The 15,556-nt window shown below is 45.0% G+C and overlaps 1 protein-coding gene across 1 annotated transcript in view; it reads left to right on the forward strand.

Annotated features, from left to right (window-relative positions):
- The first annotated feature begins 4,151 nt into the window (after positions 1-4,151).
- Positions 4,152-15,556, forward strand: part of LOC135550164 (ephrin-A3-like) — a 95,529-nt gene continuing 84,124 nt past the window's right edge. The window contains exon 1 of the mRNA XM_064980714.1: positions 4,152-4,922. Coding sequence (XP_064836786.1) covers positions 4,813-4,922 — 110 coding nt within the window. The 5' untranslated portion in view covers positions 4,152-4,812. The remainder of the gene's footprint in view (positions 4,923-15,556) is intronic.

Consider the following 15,556-nt stretch of genomic DNA (forward strand, 5'->3'; position numbering starts at 1 on the left):
CCTTCCTTGGATATCGCATTTCCACATCGGGGTTGGTGATGGAGGATGACCGCATTGCAGCCGTGCGTAATTGGCCGACTCCAACCACGGTAAAGGAGGTGCAGCGGTTCTTAGGGTTTGCCAACTACTACCGGAGGTTTATCCGGGGTTTTGGGCAGGTGGCTGCGCCCATTACTTCACTGCTGAAGGGGGGGGCCGACGCGTCTGGGATGGTCGGTTGAGGCGGACAGGGCTTTTGGTCGCCTGAAGGCTCTTTTTACCTCGGCTCCCATGCTGGCGCATCCAGACCCCTCTTTGGCATTCATAGTGGAGGTGGAAGCATCCGAGGCTGGGGTTGGAGCCGTGCTCTCCTAGCGCTCGGGTGCGCCACCGAAGCTCCGCCCCTGTGCGTTCTTTTCTCGGAAGCTCAGCCCAGTGGAGCGAAACTATGACGTGGGGGATCGGGAGCTGCTAGCTGTTGTCAGAGCCCTGAAGGTGTGGAGACATTGGCTTGAGGGGGCCCAACACCCTTTTCTCATCTGGACTGACCACTGTAATCTAGAGTACATTTGGGCAGCGAGGAGACTGAACCCTCGTCAGGCAAGGTGGGCCATGTTTTTCACCCAATTTAGGTTTACCATTTCCTATAGACCAGGCTCCCAGAACACTAAGGCAGACGCACTGTCCCGACTATATGATACGGAGGAGCGGGCCATTGATCCTGCACCCATCCTCCCGGCTTCTTGTCTAGTGGCACCTGTAAGGTGGGAGGTGGACGCAGACATTGAGCGAGCATCGCGTGTTGAGCCTACTCCACCACAGTGTCCAGCGGGACGGGTGTATGTTCCGCTGGAGGTTAGAGACAGGTTAATTTGGTGGGCTCACACGTCCCCCTCCTCTGGTCACCCGGGTATCGGGAGGACGGTGCGATGTCTTAGTGGGAAGTACTGGTGGCCCACTTTAGCCAAGGACGTGAGGGTTTATGTGTCCTCCTGCTCAGTGTGCGCTCAGTGCAAGGCTCCTAGGCACCTGCCCAGAGGGAAGTTACAACCCCTTTCCGTTCCACAGTGGCCTTGGTCACACCTGTCGGTTGACTTCTTGACCGATCTGCCACCGTCACAGGGCAACACCACGATCCTGATCGTTGTGGATCGGTTTTCTAAGTCCTGTCGTCTCCTCCCTTTGCCCGGTCTCCCTACAGCCCTACAGACGGCGGAGGCCCTGTTTACTCACGTCTTCCAGCACAACAGGGTGCCTGAGGATATTGTTTCTGATCGGGGTCCCCAGTTCACGTCCAGGGTGTGGAAGGCGTTCATGGAACGTTTGGGGGTCTCGGTCAGCCTGACCTCTGGGTTTCACCCCGAGAGTAATGGGCAGGTGGAGAGAGTGAACCAGGATGTGGGTAGGTTTCTGCGGTCGTATTGCCAGGACCGGCCAGGGGAGTGGGCGAAGTACATCCCCTGGGCAGAGATGGCCCAGAACTCACTCCCCCACTCCTCTACGAACCTGTCGCCCTTCCAATGTGTGTTGGGCTATCAGCCGGCCCTGGTACCATGGCATCAGAGCCAGACCGAGGCTCCTGCAGTGGACGATTGGGTGAGACGCTCAAGGGAAACCTGGGAGGCCGCCCACGGGTACCTTAAACGGGCCGAAGGGCGGCAGAAGGCCAGTGCCGACCGCCACCGCAGCAAGGCCCCGGTGTACACACCGGGGGACCGTGTCTGGCTCTCGACCCGAAACCTGCCCCTCCACCTGCCCTGCCGGAAGCTGGGTCCGCAGTTTGTGGGGCCATTCAAGTCCTGAGGAGAATAAACGAGGTGTGTTATAGGTTACAGCTCCCCCCGTATTACCGTATTAACCCCTCGTTTCATGTGTCTCTCCTCAGGCCGGTGGTGGCTGGTCCGCTTCAAGAAGATGAGGTGCGGGAGGACACTCCGCCCCCCCTGGACATCGGGGGGGCGCCGGCGTATGCAGTTCGGTCCATACTGGACTCGAGGCGTCGGGTGGGGGGTCTTCAGTACCTCGTGGACTGGGAGGGGTACGGTCCGGAGGAGAGATGCTGTGTGCCGGTGGAGGACATACTGGATCCACCTATGCTAAGGGAGTTTCACCGCCTCCATCCGGATCGCCCTGCGCCTCGTCCTCCGGGTCGTCCTCGAGGCCGGCGTCGTCGCGCTGCGGGAGCCGCGCGTCAGGGGGGGGGGGTACTGTCACGACTTCTACCGAAGGTAACTCCTCTCCCTGTTCGGGCGGCACTCGGCGTCGCCGGTTTACTAGCCGCTACCGACCCTTTTTCTTTTTCTGGTTGTTTTGTCTGTGTTCCTTTTCACACCTGGTTTCAATTGCTTTGATTTCTGTGGGTATATAGGGCACCTGTTACCTGCCGTAATTCGTGCAGGATTAAGCTTGTGAGTATTGGCGTTCGGTATTCTATGCGGTTTATTATTTTCGCATTTGACGCATGTGTATGTAGTGTCGGGACTGTGGTTGTTCCTCCGTGTACTGACACGAGTTTGTTTTCCTCCGAGCGCGTTGTTTGGACATTTATCTGTGCCAATTTTTGTATTGGTGGACTATGTGTACAGATCTCTACATTAAACACGCTTCTCAAAGAAAATCCCTGCTCTCCTGCGCCTGACTCCTACACCTCTCACCGAGACGCACTTTATCACAATGTGTTTATTTTGGATCCCCCTCATACACAGAATTCTGTGAACACTTCATTCAAAGTGGGTTTTTGGTGTTTGAATTTAAAATATGAATATTATTTAGTGAGATAAGAAATGAAAAGAGAGAAAAATAGAGTGGTAAATAGAGATAGGACAAAATGGATGAGAAACAAAGCGCAACATTTAAAACATATTTAAATATTTGTATATTAATTATGTTAGTAAATGAATAATAAGCCAATGAGGATATAAGAATACGAAGTGATAGATATTATATTATCTAAATAATCAATGTGTCCATACCGATACCATTCATTAATTAATCATTATGCATATAAAGTAAACAAGGTAACAACTTACTCTAGTGTAAGGCTACAAATGTCTGCCTTACAGTGCTTAGCATCGTTGAAAGAACAACATGCTCGTGCACATCCGCAACACATTAAATTTAAACACATTTGATTATTGATGACATGAAGAAATTCACCAGAGACCATGCCTCCCTCTCCCATACTATGTATGTACAAAGCCTACATTTGAGAAGCTCACAGTCTCACACGTATACATAGGCCTACCCTTCCATGTATAGGGGCTACTGTAGGGTTCATGTTTCTCAAATAGGAATAGGTGAATATTAAATCTATCCATTTCAATATTTTTGGATCGTCATTGACAGTATATACAATATGAGGTGTAGAATATACAAAAGAGAATGTTGGTGAAGAGATGCAGGGATTTGCCAAGGAGATGCAGTGAGAGGTGAAGGGATGACAAATGGTAGTAGCAAGTGATCTGGCATAGTAAGAACAGACAAGAGGCAACAACAGAGAAGAGGGAGAGTTCGGGAAAAGTGTTAGTAGCCTACTCTCTCTTTCTCTTTCATCCCCCTTTCCCAGTCACCACGGCAACATGCCTGGAGGGCACTCATCACTGACAAAAACAACAGAGGGGGAGAGTGAGTGAAGGGAAACAAGAGCAAAATAGACCGTGTGTGTGTGCTTGCACGTGTGTGTTTGTGTGTCTGGGCATGAGAGAAGGGGTGTGAGTAGGAGAGAGTAGGGCTGACCGACTGTGCTTTTGGCATTTAGAATCTTCTTCAATTAAGTATTTTAAACTTGAACTTCAGTGAGAACTAATCACAAGATACAAATTATTTAGTAGGCTATACTCAAGGACAGTTTACAGACACCCACATTAAGGGGACTAAATCAAGCCTCACATCACCGAAACCACTTTTATGAAAGTTACACCTAAGATATGATAAAATCTGTTTTAATAGGCCTACAGAATGTGCATATTTAATCAAACACAGTAATGACTAAAATAGTTAAATGAATAGTAATTACTTCACTGGCCAAAAGCATGGTTTTACAATCCACCATTGATGAAATTGAACAGGTTAATTAATATCTCTTTGGGATATTAAACATGCGCACGCGCATCAAACACACGCGCACACACAGTCGTGGTGTGGTGGGGCGGGGCTGCTGGATGGACAGAGCGAGCGCATCGTGTCTATCAGAGGGCGGGAATGTAGAGTCTACGGGTGTGTAGCTAGTCTGGAAGCCGCGGCAGGTAGAAACCTAAAAGTCTCAACGGACACAGACTGAGTTAAGACTCATTTCAAATGACAATGTAGACAATTAAATTTACAGTCGAAAAGAAAAAGGAAACCTACCAACAGGAGGATAATGTAAACACATTTTGACGAACTTTGATGATACCATTTCAACGCCAGCTGTGCTTGTCCAAGACGAAAGGTTGTCTTGATGTGAGGCTACATTGAGGTGATTTGCAACGTTTCATCAACACGGGACTTCAGTTGTCATTGTCAAATATTGCAGTCTACTTTACCTTATCACGTCTCCTTCTGAACACTATTGTTTTCAGTCTGTGGAGAGGATTAGGGAACATAAAAGGAATACTCAAAGCACAGTGACTTCAAAGTGCGCAGCAGGCAAAGTAAGTAAACATAGGGTTGGGGAGGAATCCGGGTTCGTAGTCGCTATGGAATTAGTGCTGAAGAAGTATTCGTCCGTTCCAAACGTCTCTGGAAACTTCAACTAGGTTGTGTTACCGCTGGGATGTTGACAGCGACCTGCTGTTTGGGACGGAGGGACTGAGAGCGAAGAAGGTAGGCTAGAGAACGAGGAACAGTGGGATTATGGCTCTCGCAACCGTTTCTCTCTGTCTAATAGCGCTCGCCTTTACACATTTGCACCTGACGCGTGCCAACGACCGACATGCCGTCTATTGGAACAGCTCAAATTTACAGTAAGTAAACTAGCCTACAGATATGGGCGTAATACAGTAGGACAGACTATCATCTTGGTTTTATTTGTTGCTGTGGACCTACTTTGACGACAGATGTCAGTATTAGGAATTGATCATCCCTAATTTCTAAAAACGTGAAACAAAAATAATCCAAGTTTAAATCATGAAGTGTGACTATTTTACAGGATTCATATGTGAACTGATAGGCCTATGTATAAATCATTCGGTCAATTGTGTGATAAATGCCCTTTGTGCCTTTTTCAAATAAGCATGAAAAGTAGCCTTTATGTTTATGCCATAACTTTATTTACCCCTTCCACAAATTGTAGGCTATTTCTACAGTGAATGACGGATTTTGCCCATTGCCAATAACACACACACACACACACACACACACACACACACACACACACACACACACACACACACACACACACACACACACACACACACACACACACACACACACACACACAGTATAATAGCCAATAACAGGCAGCTGTGTTATTGTAATGTTCCTTTCCACCATGTTAGCGGGTACCCTGGTGTTCTATATGCATACTTAATATGGCCAACTCAGTTCTCGTTGTCCATCTCTTCCTCCACCATGACTTGTATCTCTCTCTCTCTCTCTCCATTTTACACACAATCCTACGCATTTGAGTGCAATCCATTCTGATATTGTCTGCCATCTTTGTCCACCTTCCATCCTACTACAGTAGGTTACAATACTGTAGGTAAGTGTCTCCATACCTCTAACTCAATACCTCTGCAGCAGAGATTGATTGGGTATCTGGTGCCTTTGTCCTCTCATTATTTTACATTGAATCCATCATTCTCACATTGTTTTTTATCTTATCCCCTCACCCCACCTCTTGCTCTCTCTCTTTTGCTCTCTCTTTCTTTTTCTCTCTATTTGTTTTCCTCCTCCTTTCGTCCATTTATATTCACCTCAGACACTGGCCTCTCCCCTGTATGGCCTCTCTTGATCTCATACTTGGTTATTTTCCTCCCTCTCTCTTATTTTTCTACTGTCTCTGATGGCCAGCCTGTTCCCATCAATTCCTTTTTTTGTGTGCATCTCATTACCACCCCCCATCTGCTCCTGTTTCATCATTCACCTCCAAAACCCAGGTTGTACCCCAAATGGCACTCTATTCCCTTTATAGTGCACTACTTTTGACCAGGGCCCATAGGGCTCTGATAAAAAGTAGTACACTATATATAGGAAATAGGGTCTCATTTGGGACACATACCCAGAATGAAAGGTACACAAAGATAATTACATAGGATAAAGTTGTTTGAATGCATCTCAAAGATAATTAATTAAGGATTCTGGGCATGTGAGGCTCACAGACAGTTTTTTATAATCAAGGTATCTCAATCACACAACAAACAGTGCAAATGAACGCCTCATAAAAATTCCAACCAGCTCTGGTTGCGATAGCAATTAACTATGTCAGTGAGAATCTGAATAGAGGAGAGGTATATTAGATGAGACTCATTAGCATTGCTAGTGCATGTTCAAAGTGCTGTGAGGATTTTTGCAGGTTTGTGAGCGTCACATTCTGTATTAGTATTATCTATCATTGTTCATTATTAATTTGGCGCGTGTTCTATCCAGAATGACGTGCACAGCGTGAGGAGTTCACCCAGGCATTGTATGGTGTAATCATTCATCAAGTGTTGGCACATCAGCTCCTTAATATAACATTTATATGAATATATTTTAATTTTAATATACTCCAATGAGTGTTTCAGTGTGGGGTGTGTGTGTGTGTATGCATGTGTGTGTGTGTTTGTTTGTAATATCTTCCCCTCTACACTGAGATAAGTATCTGTAGAATAATGCAAAAATTGACCCAGTTTGCAGGTAGCAGACAAATCCACAGAGGCTATGGCAGGAATACTGATAGGCCATCAAGCCTCATAGGCCGTAGGCTTTAGGCCACTCCAGCACCGCTTTAAAACAGACGACTAGTTTGAAAAGGAAAGACTGGGATACCATAACAAAAGTTGGAGATACAAGAAGTGCCCTGATTGCAGCAGTCAGAGTTGCAGCACAGTTATCTACCTCCATCTCCTTTAGAAAGAGTTGCTCCCAGCTTCCGCTCACAGCGGCATGCCTAAGCCAACTCGTTAAATATGTCCCTGCTAATGGCTGACTGAAAGCAGGAAAAAACACACGCAGGCCATTAAATCATCTCGCATCTGAGGCCATCTGCCAATTAGAGAGGGGAGATGTGGAACATCTTGAGGAGCACATGTGAGTGGTGTTGGCCTTGCCAGTGACACAGTCTGAGTCCCAAATGGCATCCCATTCTCTATATTGTACACAAATGTAGTGCACTATGTAGGGAAGAGGGTGCCATTTGGGACACATCCACAAACTGTAGCGTCTTAATTGGATGTTCAACATGATCAAAACAATAATGTGGCTTTCAATCATTCTCAATGTCGCTCCTAAGGATCATAACTTAGCAGGACATCAGGGCATAGAGGTCCTTTGCACAGGTGTCGGAGGGAATAGCAAGGAACCCATGGTGTAAAATCGGCCTACCATTGCCTCCTAGACAAGATGAAATGTGGAACCTCAGTGTGTTATTGCGCTATGTGCGTTCATTGTATGACATATTGTGAACCCGATTTGAGACCTGAAATTGAGTCTGTCAGGCCCCCAAACCAAAGAAAGAAAGAAAACACTGCCTGCATGCATCCCTCCCTGCCTGCCTGGTTGGCTCACCATATCCAGTGTTACAAAATAAATTATCACCTTGACAAATTGCTTCCCTGAGAGTAAGAGGCGTGGGGGCTCCTCATGATCAATGTGGAGCGGAGCTGCTGTCTTACTCAACCGCCCCACTGAAGATGTGTGGGTGGAGGACCAGCAACTCAGAGGTGGTGGCACTGTGTGGTGGCGGAGGAGAGGGGAGCCCCAACACACTTTGGGTAGAGAGGTTTCTGATCTTCTCAGTGAGATTATTTATAGGGAAGATGAATGATAGATAAACACACAGAGGGAGACAAATAGAGATGGACAAGAGGAAAAGTGTGGAGAACGGTATTGAAAGAAAGGGGTCGGGAGTAGTGATGGAGAGCTGGTAGAGTAATGGAAAGTGTGCCAAGAAGATAGAGTGAGGCAGAGGATATTTTGAGAATGATTAAGAGAGCCCAAAGACAGGGACGGAGAGTAAGGCAGTGAGCTTTTGTGGAAATTAAAGTTATTTGGCGAATGTGCTGCGGCTGCTGTTTCTGGAGAGATGACCCGTGCTAATGTGGACACGCAGGGTTATTCATGTGGACCAGTGCTCGGAGACAATAGCAGAGGTCTGGCCCTATGCATACTGTGCAGCGCAACGCGTGAGACACAAGTGGATTTTCTAGCTGATTACATGCAAGGCTGTCTGTCTGGCTTGCTCACTGAACAGTCTCGCCAATTTTGCATACAAGTGTATCTTACTCAGTGACATTCAATTTGTTCTTTTCAACATTCGTCATACCACCGTGACACGCAACCGTCTCAAACTGCATTATATATTTCTTTCTTTCCTGCCTTGTAGTTGATGGCTATAGTGCTGAATGGGAATCTGTGAGCAACACTGATTCCAAAGAGAATGAAGAAGAGAATGGTGCTGGAGAGAATAGCAGCTGTTTTACGGGCTCCTGATCAATTGTGCTATTTTGTGTAGTTTTTTGCGTTGATCGTAACTTTTTTTAAACATAATGTTTCCGCCATTGTTTCCAATGACCAAAAAGAGCTTCTGGACATCAGAACAGCTATAACTAACCTTAATTTGGATGAGGACTTCTACTTCAATGAGTCAGAGATGAAAGACATCACATGCGCTGCTGTTACTGTTTATTGTATATCCTGTTGCCTAGTCACCTCGTACCCCTGCACATCGCACAAAGCAGCATGCCTTGCCCTTAACTGCACACACAGAACTAACATCAACTACATGCATGATAATCTTTCATGGTTGAGGGTTTAGGAGAAATGTTCTACTTTTCTTCTAGTCTTTTCAAGAAACATTTGTGTGTTGAAAATGCCTAACCACTTGTATATTTGCATACACTTCAAACAGATATGCATAACCCACCAGACACGCCACTATGGGTTTCTTCACAGTACCCAAACCAAAACCATATTTAATGCGGCGCTCAGTTATATATATAGAGCCATGTCATCGTGGAATGCTCTACCACCAGAGGTTACTCAGGCAAAAAGCAAGTTTAGCTTTAAAAAACATCTTGTATCGCTGCACCTTCTTTCTAAAGAACTGAATACGAATGTATATATGAATAGTTTGTAAATAGTATTTTTGTTGTCTCTTGGTTTCTTTACTATATATACAGTCGGGGCCAAAAGTTTTGAGAATGACACATATTAATTTCCACAAAGTTTGCTGCTTCAGTGTCTTTAGATATTTTTGTCAGATGTTACGATGTTACTATGGAATACTGAAGTATAATTACAAGCATTTCATAAGTGTCAAAGGTTTTTATTAACAATTACATGAAGGTGATTCAAAGAGTTAATATATTTGTAATATTTGCAGTGTTGACCCTTCTTTTTCAAGACCTCTGTAATCCGCCCTGGCATGCTGTCAATTAACTTCTGGGCCACATCCTGACTGATGGCAGCCAATTCTTGCATAATAAATGCTTGGAGTTTGTCAGAATTTGTCGGTTTGTGTTTGTCCACCCGCCTCTTGAGGATTGACCACAAGTTCTCAATGGGAATAAGGTCTGGGGAGTTTCCTGGCCAAGGACCCACAATATCAATGTTTTGTTCCCCGAGCAACTTAGTTATCACTTTTGCCTTATGGCAAGGTGCTCCAATCATGCTGGAAAAGGCATTGTTTGTCACCTGTTCCTGGATGGTTGGGAGAAGTTGCTCTCGGGGATGTGGTGGTACCATTCTTTATTCATGGCTGTGTTCTTAGGCAAAAGGCCCTGAAGCCTTCACAACAATTTAACCGCTTTCCTTGAAGTTCTTGATGATCCGATAAATGGTTGATTTAGGTGCAATCTTACTGGCAGCAATATCCTTGCCTGTGAAGCCCTTCTTGTGCAAAGCAATGATGACGGCACATGCTTCCTTGCAGGTAGCCATGGTTGACAGGGAAAGAACAATGATTCCAAGCACCACCCTCCTTTTGAAGCTTCCAGTTTGTTATTCGAACTCAATCAGCATGACAGAGTGATCTCCAGCCTTGTCCTCATCAACACTCACACCTGTCTTAACGAGAGAATCACTGATATGATGTCAGCTGGTCCTTTTGTGGCAGGGCTGAAATGCAGAGGAAATGTTTTTTGGGGATTCAGTTCATTTGCATGGCAAAGAGGGACTTTGCAATTAATTGCAATTCATCTGATCACTCTTCATAACATTCTGGAGCAAATTGCCATCATACAAACTGAGGCAGCAGACTTTGTGAAAATTAATATTTGTCATTCTTGTCATTCTTTTGGCCAACACTGTACAGTTGAAATCGGAAGTTTACATACACTTAGGTTTGAGTCATTAAAACTCGTTTTTCAACCACTCCACAAATGTCTTGTTAACAAACTATAGTTTTGGCAAGTCGGTTAGGACTTTGTGCATGACCCAAGTAATTTTTCCAACAATTGCTTACAGACAGTGAATTATAAGTGAAATAATCTATCACAATTCCAGTGGGTCAGAAGTTTACATACACTATGTTGACTGTGCATTTAAACAGCTTGGAAAATTCCAGAAAATTATGTCATGGCTTTAGAAGCTTCTCATAGGCTAATTGACATGATTTGAGTCAATTGGAGGTGTACCTGTGGATGTATTTCAAGGCCTACCTTCAAACTCAGTGCCGCTTTGCCTGACATGGGAAAATCAGAAGAAATCAAAAAGACTTCAGAAAAATCTGGTTCATCCTTGGGAGCAATTTCCAAATGCCTGAAAGTACCACGTTCATCTGTACAAACAATAGTACGCAAGTATAAACACCGTGGGATGACGCAGCCATCATACAGCTCAGGAAGGAGACGCGTTCTGTCTCCTAGAGATGAATATACACTGCTCAAGAAAATAAAGGGAACACTTAAACAACACAATGTAACTCCAAGTCAATCACACTTCTGTGAAATCAAACTGACCACTAAGGAAGCAACACTGATTGACAATAAATTTCACATACTGTTGTGCAAATGGAATAGACAACAGGTGGAAATTATAGGCAATTAGCAAGACACCCCCAATAAAGGAGTGGTTCTGCAGGTGGTGACCACAGACCACTTCTCAGTTCCTATGCTTTCTGGCTGATGTTTTGGTCACTTTTGAATGCTGGCGGTGCTTTCACTTCTAGTGGAAGCATGAGACTGAGTCTACAACCCACACAAGTGGCTCAGGTAGTGCAGCTCATCCAGGATGGCACATCAATGCGAGCTGTGGCAAGAAGGTTTGCTGTGTCTGTCAGCGTAGTGTCCAGAGCATGGAGGCGCTACCAGGAGACAGGCCAGTACATCAGGAGACGTGGAGGAGGCCGCAGGAGGGCAACAACCCAGCAGCCGGACCGCTACCTCCGCCTTTGTGCAAGGAGGAGCACTGCCAGAGCCCTGCAAAATGACCTTCAGCAGGCCACAATCGTGCATGTGTCTGCTCAAACGGTCAGAAACAAACTCCATGAGGGTGGTATGAGGGCCCGACGTCCACAGGTGGGTGTTGTGCTTACAGCCCAACACCGTGCAGGATGTTTGGCATTTGCCAGAGATTGGCAAATTCGCCACTGGCGCCCTGTGCTCTTCACAGATGAAAGCAGGTTCAAACTGAGCACGTGACAGATGTGACAGAGTCTGGAGACGCAGTGGAGAACGTTCTGCTCCCTGCAACATCCTCCAGCATGACCGGTTTGGCGGTGTGTCAGTCATGGTGTGGAGTGGCATTTCTTTGGGGGGCCGCACAGCCCTCAATGTGCTCACCAGAGGTAGCCTAACTGCCATTAGGTACCGAGATGAGATACTCAGACCCCCTGTGAGACCATATGCTGGTGCGGTTGGCCCTGGGTTCCTCCTAATGCAAGACAATGCTAGACCTCATGTGGCTGGAGTGTGCCAGCAGTTCCTGCAAGAGGAAGGCATTGATGCTATGGACTGGCCCGCCCGTTTCCCAGACCTGAATCCAATTGAGCACATCTGGGACATCATGTCTCCGTCCATCCACCAACGCCACGTTGCACCACAGACTGTCCAGGAGTTGGCCTCACCCAGGCATTGTAGGGAGGTCATACAGGCACGTGGAGGCCACACACACTACCGAGCCTCATTTTGACTTGTTTTAAGGACATTACATCAAAGTTGGATCAGCCTGTAGTGTGGTTTTCCACTTTAATTTTGAGTGTCACTCCAAATCCAGACCTCCATGGGTTGATAAATTTGATTTCCATTGATAATTTTTCTGTGATTTTGTTGTCAGCACATTCAACTATGTAAAGAAAAAAGTATTTAATAAGAATATTTCATTCATTCAGATCTATGATGTGTTATTTTAGTGTTCCCTTTATTTTTTTGAGCAGTGTATATACTTGTGTATGGTTAAGTCACCCATTTGGCGAAGTAGGCTATGATTTAATGATAAATTAACAGGCACCACATCGATTATATGCAACGCAGGACAAGCTAGATAAACTAGTAATATCATCAACCATGTGTAGTTAACTAGTGATTATGTTAAGATTGATTGTTTTTTATAAGATACGGTTAATGCTAGCTAGCACCTTGGCTTCTTGCTGCACTCGCATAACAGGTAGTCAGCCTGCCACGCAGTCTCCTCGTGCAGTGCAATGTAATCGCCCATGATCAGTGTCCAAAAAACTTGAAATCGGCCATTCTGATTTATCGGTCGACCTCTAGTTCGGACTAGACCCCTTAGTTCCAGTGAAGGGAAATGTTAACGATACAGCATACAATGACATTCTAGACGATTCTGTGCTTTCAACTTTGTGACAACAGTTTGGTGAAGGCCCTTTCCTGTTTCAGCATGACAATGCCCCCGCGCAGAAAGCAAGGTCCATAGAGAAATTGTTTGTGAGATCAGTGTGGAAGAACTTGACTGGCCTGCACAGATCCCTGACTTCAACCCCATCAAACCTTTGGGATGAATTGGAACATCGACTGCGAGCCAGGCCTAATTGCCCAACATTAGTGCCTGACTTTACTACTGCTCTTGTGGCCGAATGGAAGCAAGTCCCTGCAGCAATGTTCCAACATCAAGTGGAAAGCCTTCCCAGAAGAGTGGTAGCTATTATAGCAGCAAAGGGGGGACCAACTCCATATTAATGCCCATGATTTTGGAATGAGATGTTCGACGAGCAGGTGTCCACATACTTCTGATCATGTAGTGTTTTTCCAGTTACCTTATTATACAATAAAGGGACTTCTTGAGACATGATCCAGCTATAGATTGATGAGAAGACTGGTCACGTCGTAGAATGTAGAGATATAGAGAAGAGGCGAATCTCTTGTATGGAAAGCTCTTTCTAAGATGTTCATAAGATTGGTGTGTTTCAAATGGCACCCTATTCCCTAAATATTGTAGTGCACTATATAGGGAATAGGGTGCCATTTGAAACACACTGAATTCCCACCATGAAAATTCCACTCAATAATGAGGGAGAGAGCTCTTGAGTAACATGATGCCATTTGGGACACAACCACTGTGTATTTTCTCTCTGTTCATATCAAGAGCCCTACTGGGGAAGTGTCATGGGACTAATCTGAGAGTTAGGGCATGCATTCTTCAGATTAACACAGAGAGAACACACAAGGCTCCTTCACGTGCCATCAAAAGTCATTAGTATTCCAGGCACTCCAAGGTTATAGAGGCTGCACTTAGCTGGCTCTGTAAACCCACAGGAGATAGCCCTGATCCAGACAGGTAGAACCAATTTCAGACTCAATGATTTGAATGCAAATACTCCTACAGAGGAGGCCTTCCAACTCTCAGCCTGAGCCGCCTCCTCTAAGTTCTACTACAGTGTATGGTATATTAAGCTAGTAGTGGTATGAGCAAGGACATACTAGAAATTGGCACGGGCATTTCTAACACATTTAGTGGAAATTTCCTGTATTTACCAAATCATGAGAGCAAACCACCACACAAGTCAGAGTTATCATAAAGTCCATCTTTAATTATTATGAGCTCCATCACAACCCTGTGACTCTCAGATCAATTCAGTGTCTATAAATGAATTTTCTGAGAGTGCTTACACATTGCAACTGAGATCCTTTATAGCGAAGACACACATAGCTAGACAGGATTGGCTATAAATTATCGTTCAGCTTTGTCTCCTAAACTATGTTATCATCTCACTCTTGGTACCACTCAGGACCAGCACCATTACCTCACCCAATAGCATATATCAAATACACCCCCTACTGGACAAGATCACAGCGAGACAGTGACTGGCACACAGACATTGTGGAGCCAAGATATAATTGGTTTCCCCTCAATCATCCCTTCACATGGTTTAAAAGATATGTTTACAAGCTTGACCTCTCCCCTTTCTGTGGCCCAAGTAACTGAACCCTGACAGAGAACAGATAACTGCAAACGGCCAACAGTATTATCCAAAAGAAGACATTCTAATGACAAATATCTCACATAAGCATGCAATAAAATGAATAAAACATTTTATTTATAAATGTTACCTAAAGAATTCTGATTCTGCTACGACACACACACCAGCCCATTATTTTCCAAGGCCCCCCATTATTTTATTTTCCAAGGCCCCCCCCATTAATAGCCAAATAATCATACTTTTGCACAAAACCCCCAATTTAGACAGGCCCAAATAAGCTTAAGATGGACCAGCCCTTCTGGCATTTGCCAGTACTGCTCTATGGCCAGTTCGTCTCTGGAGTGTGTTATGTTACCAGTGTTGTTAGGTTGCTGCCAGGAAATTGCATTGCGCTTGTGAAGCAAATTGTTCCCATGTAGAAAAATATCAACGCCATTGATAAATGGATGGTCACTGGCCATAGTATCTTGTCATGGATTTGCCACAGGGCCTGGAAAATACGTTATCGTTTGTCGATAAGAAAACCTCTCTGGTGTGAAGATTGGGTCTGTAGTTTTTGTTAGCCAGTACCTCTTTAATAGATAACTATACTTTGTAATTGAACATTTTTTGGTGGGAAAAATCACTTACTCACAAGGCTGTGCTTTGTCATATTTGACTCAGTGTTTTTTTTACATTGGATAAAAGTAGAGACTCACACTATGACATATCATTTTGTAGCTCTATTGTTGAGGAACAATGGGAAAGTAATTCTGCTTTGAAAGTTGACAAACTTGTTCGCTAACTTTTGAGAAAATGACCTTTGAATGTTTTGGTATCTAGTGAAGAGCTCTTCTATGTCTACACCCATTCAGCATCGTTCACACCCTCTGAAAGCTTTAGCCCCACCCATCTTGTTTCGCCCTCGGAGCGTTGGCCGATGATTTGTTTACCTATGGATAACATGAAAACAGCCTAACCAGCTCCGCTGGCAACAATTTCATTACGCTTCTTTGCAGACATTTACTAACACCGACCATATTCAACACGTGATGTACACTTTTTAGCTTAAGACATGTTGCTAGCTTGTCACGTTCGTTG

Source organism: Oncorhynchus masou, chromosome 12, assembly GCF_036934945.1.
Source record: "Oncorhynchus masou masou isolate Uvic2021 chromosome 12, UVic_Omas_1.1, whole genome shotgun sequence".
Classification (NCBI taxonomy): Eukaryota; Metazoa; Chordata; class Actinopteri; order Salmoniformes; family Salmonidae; genus Oncorhynchus; species Oncorhynchus masou.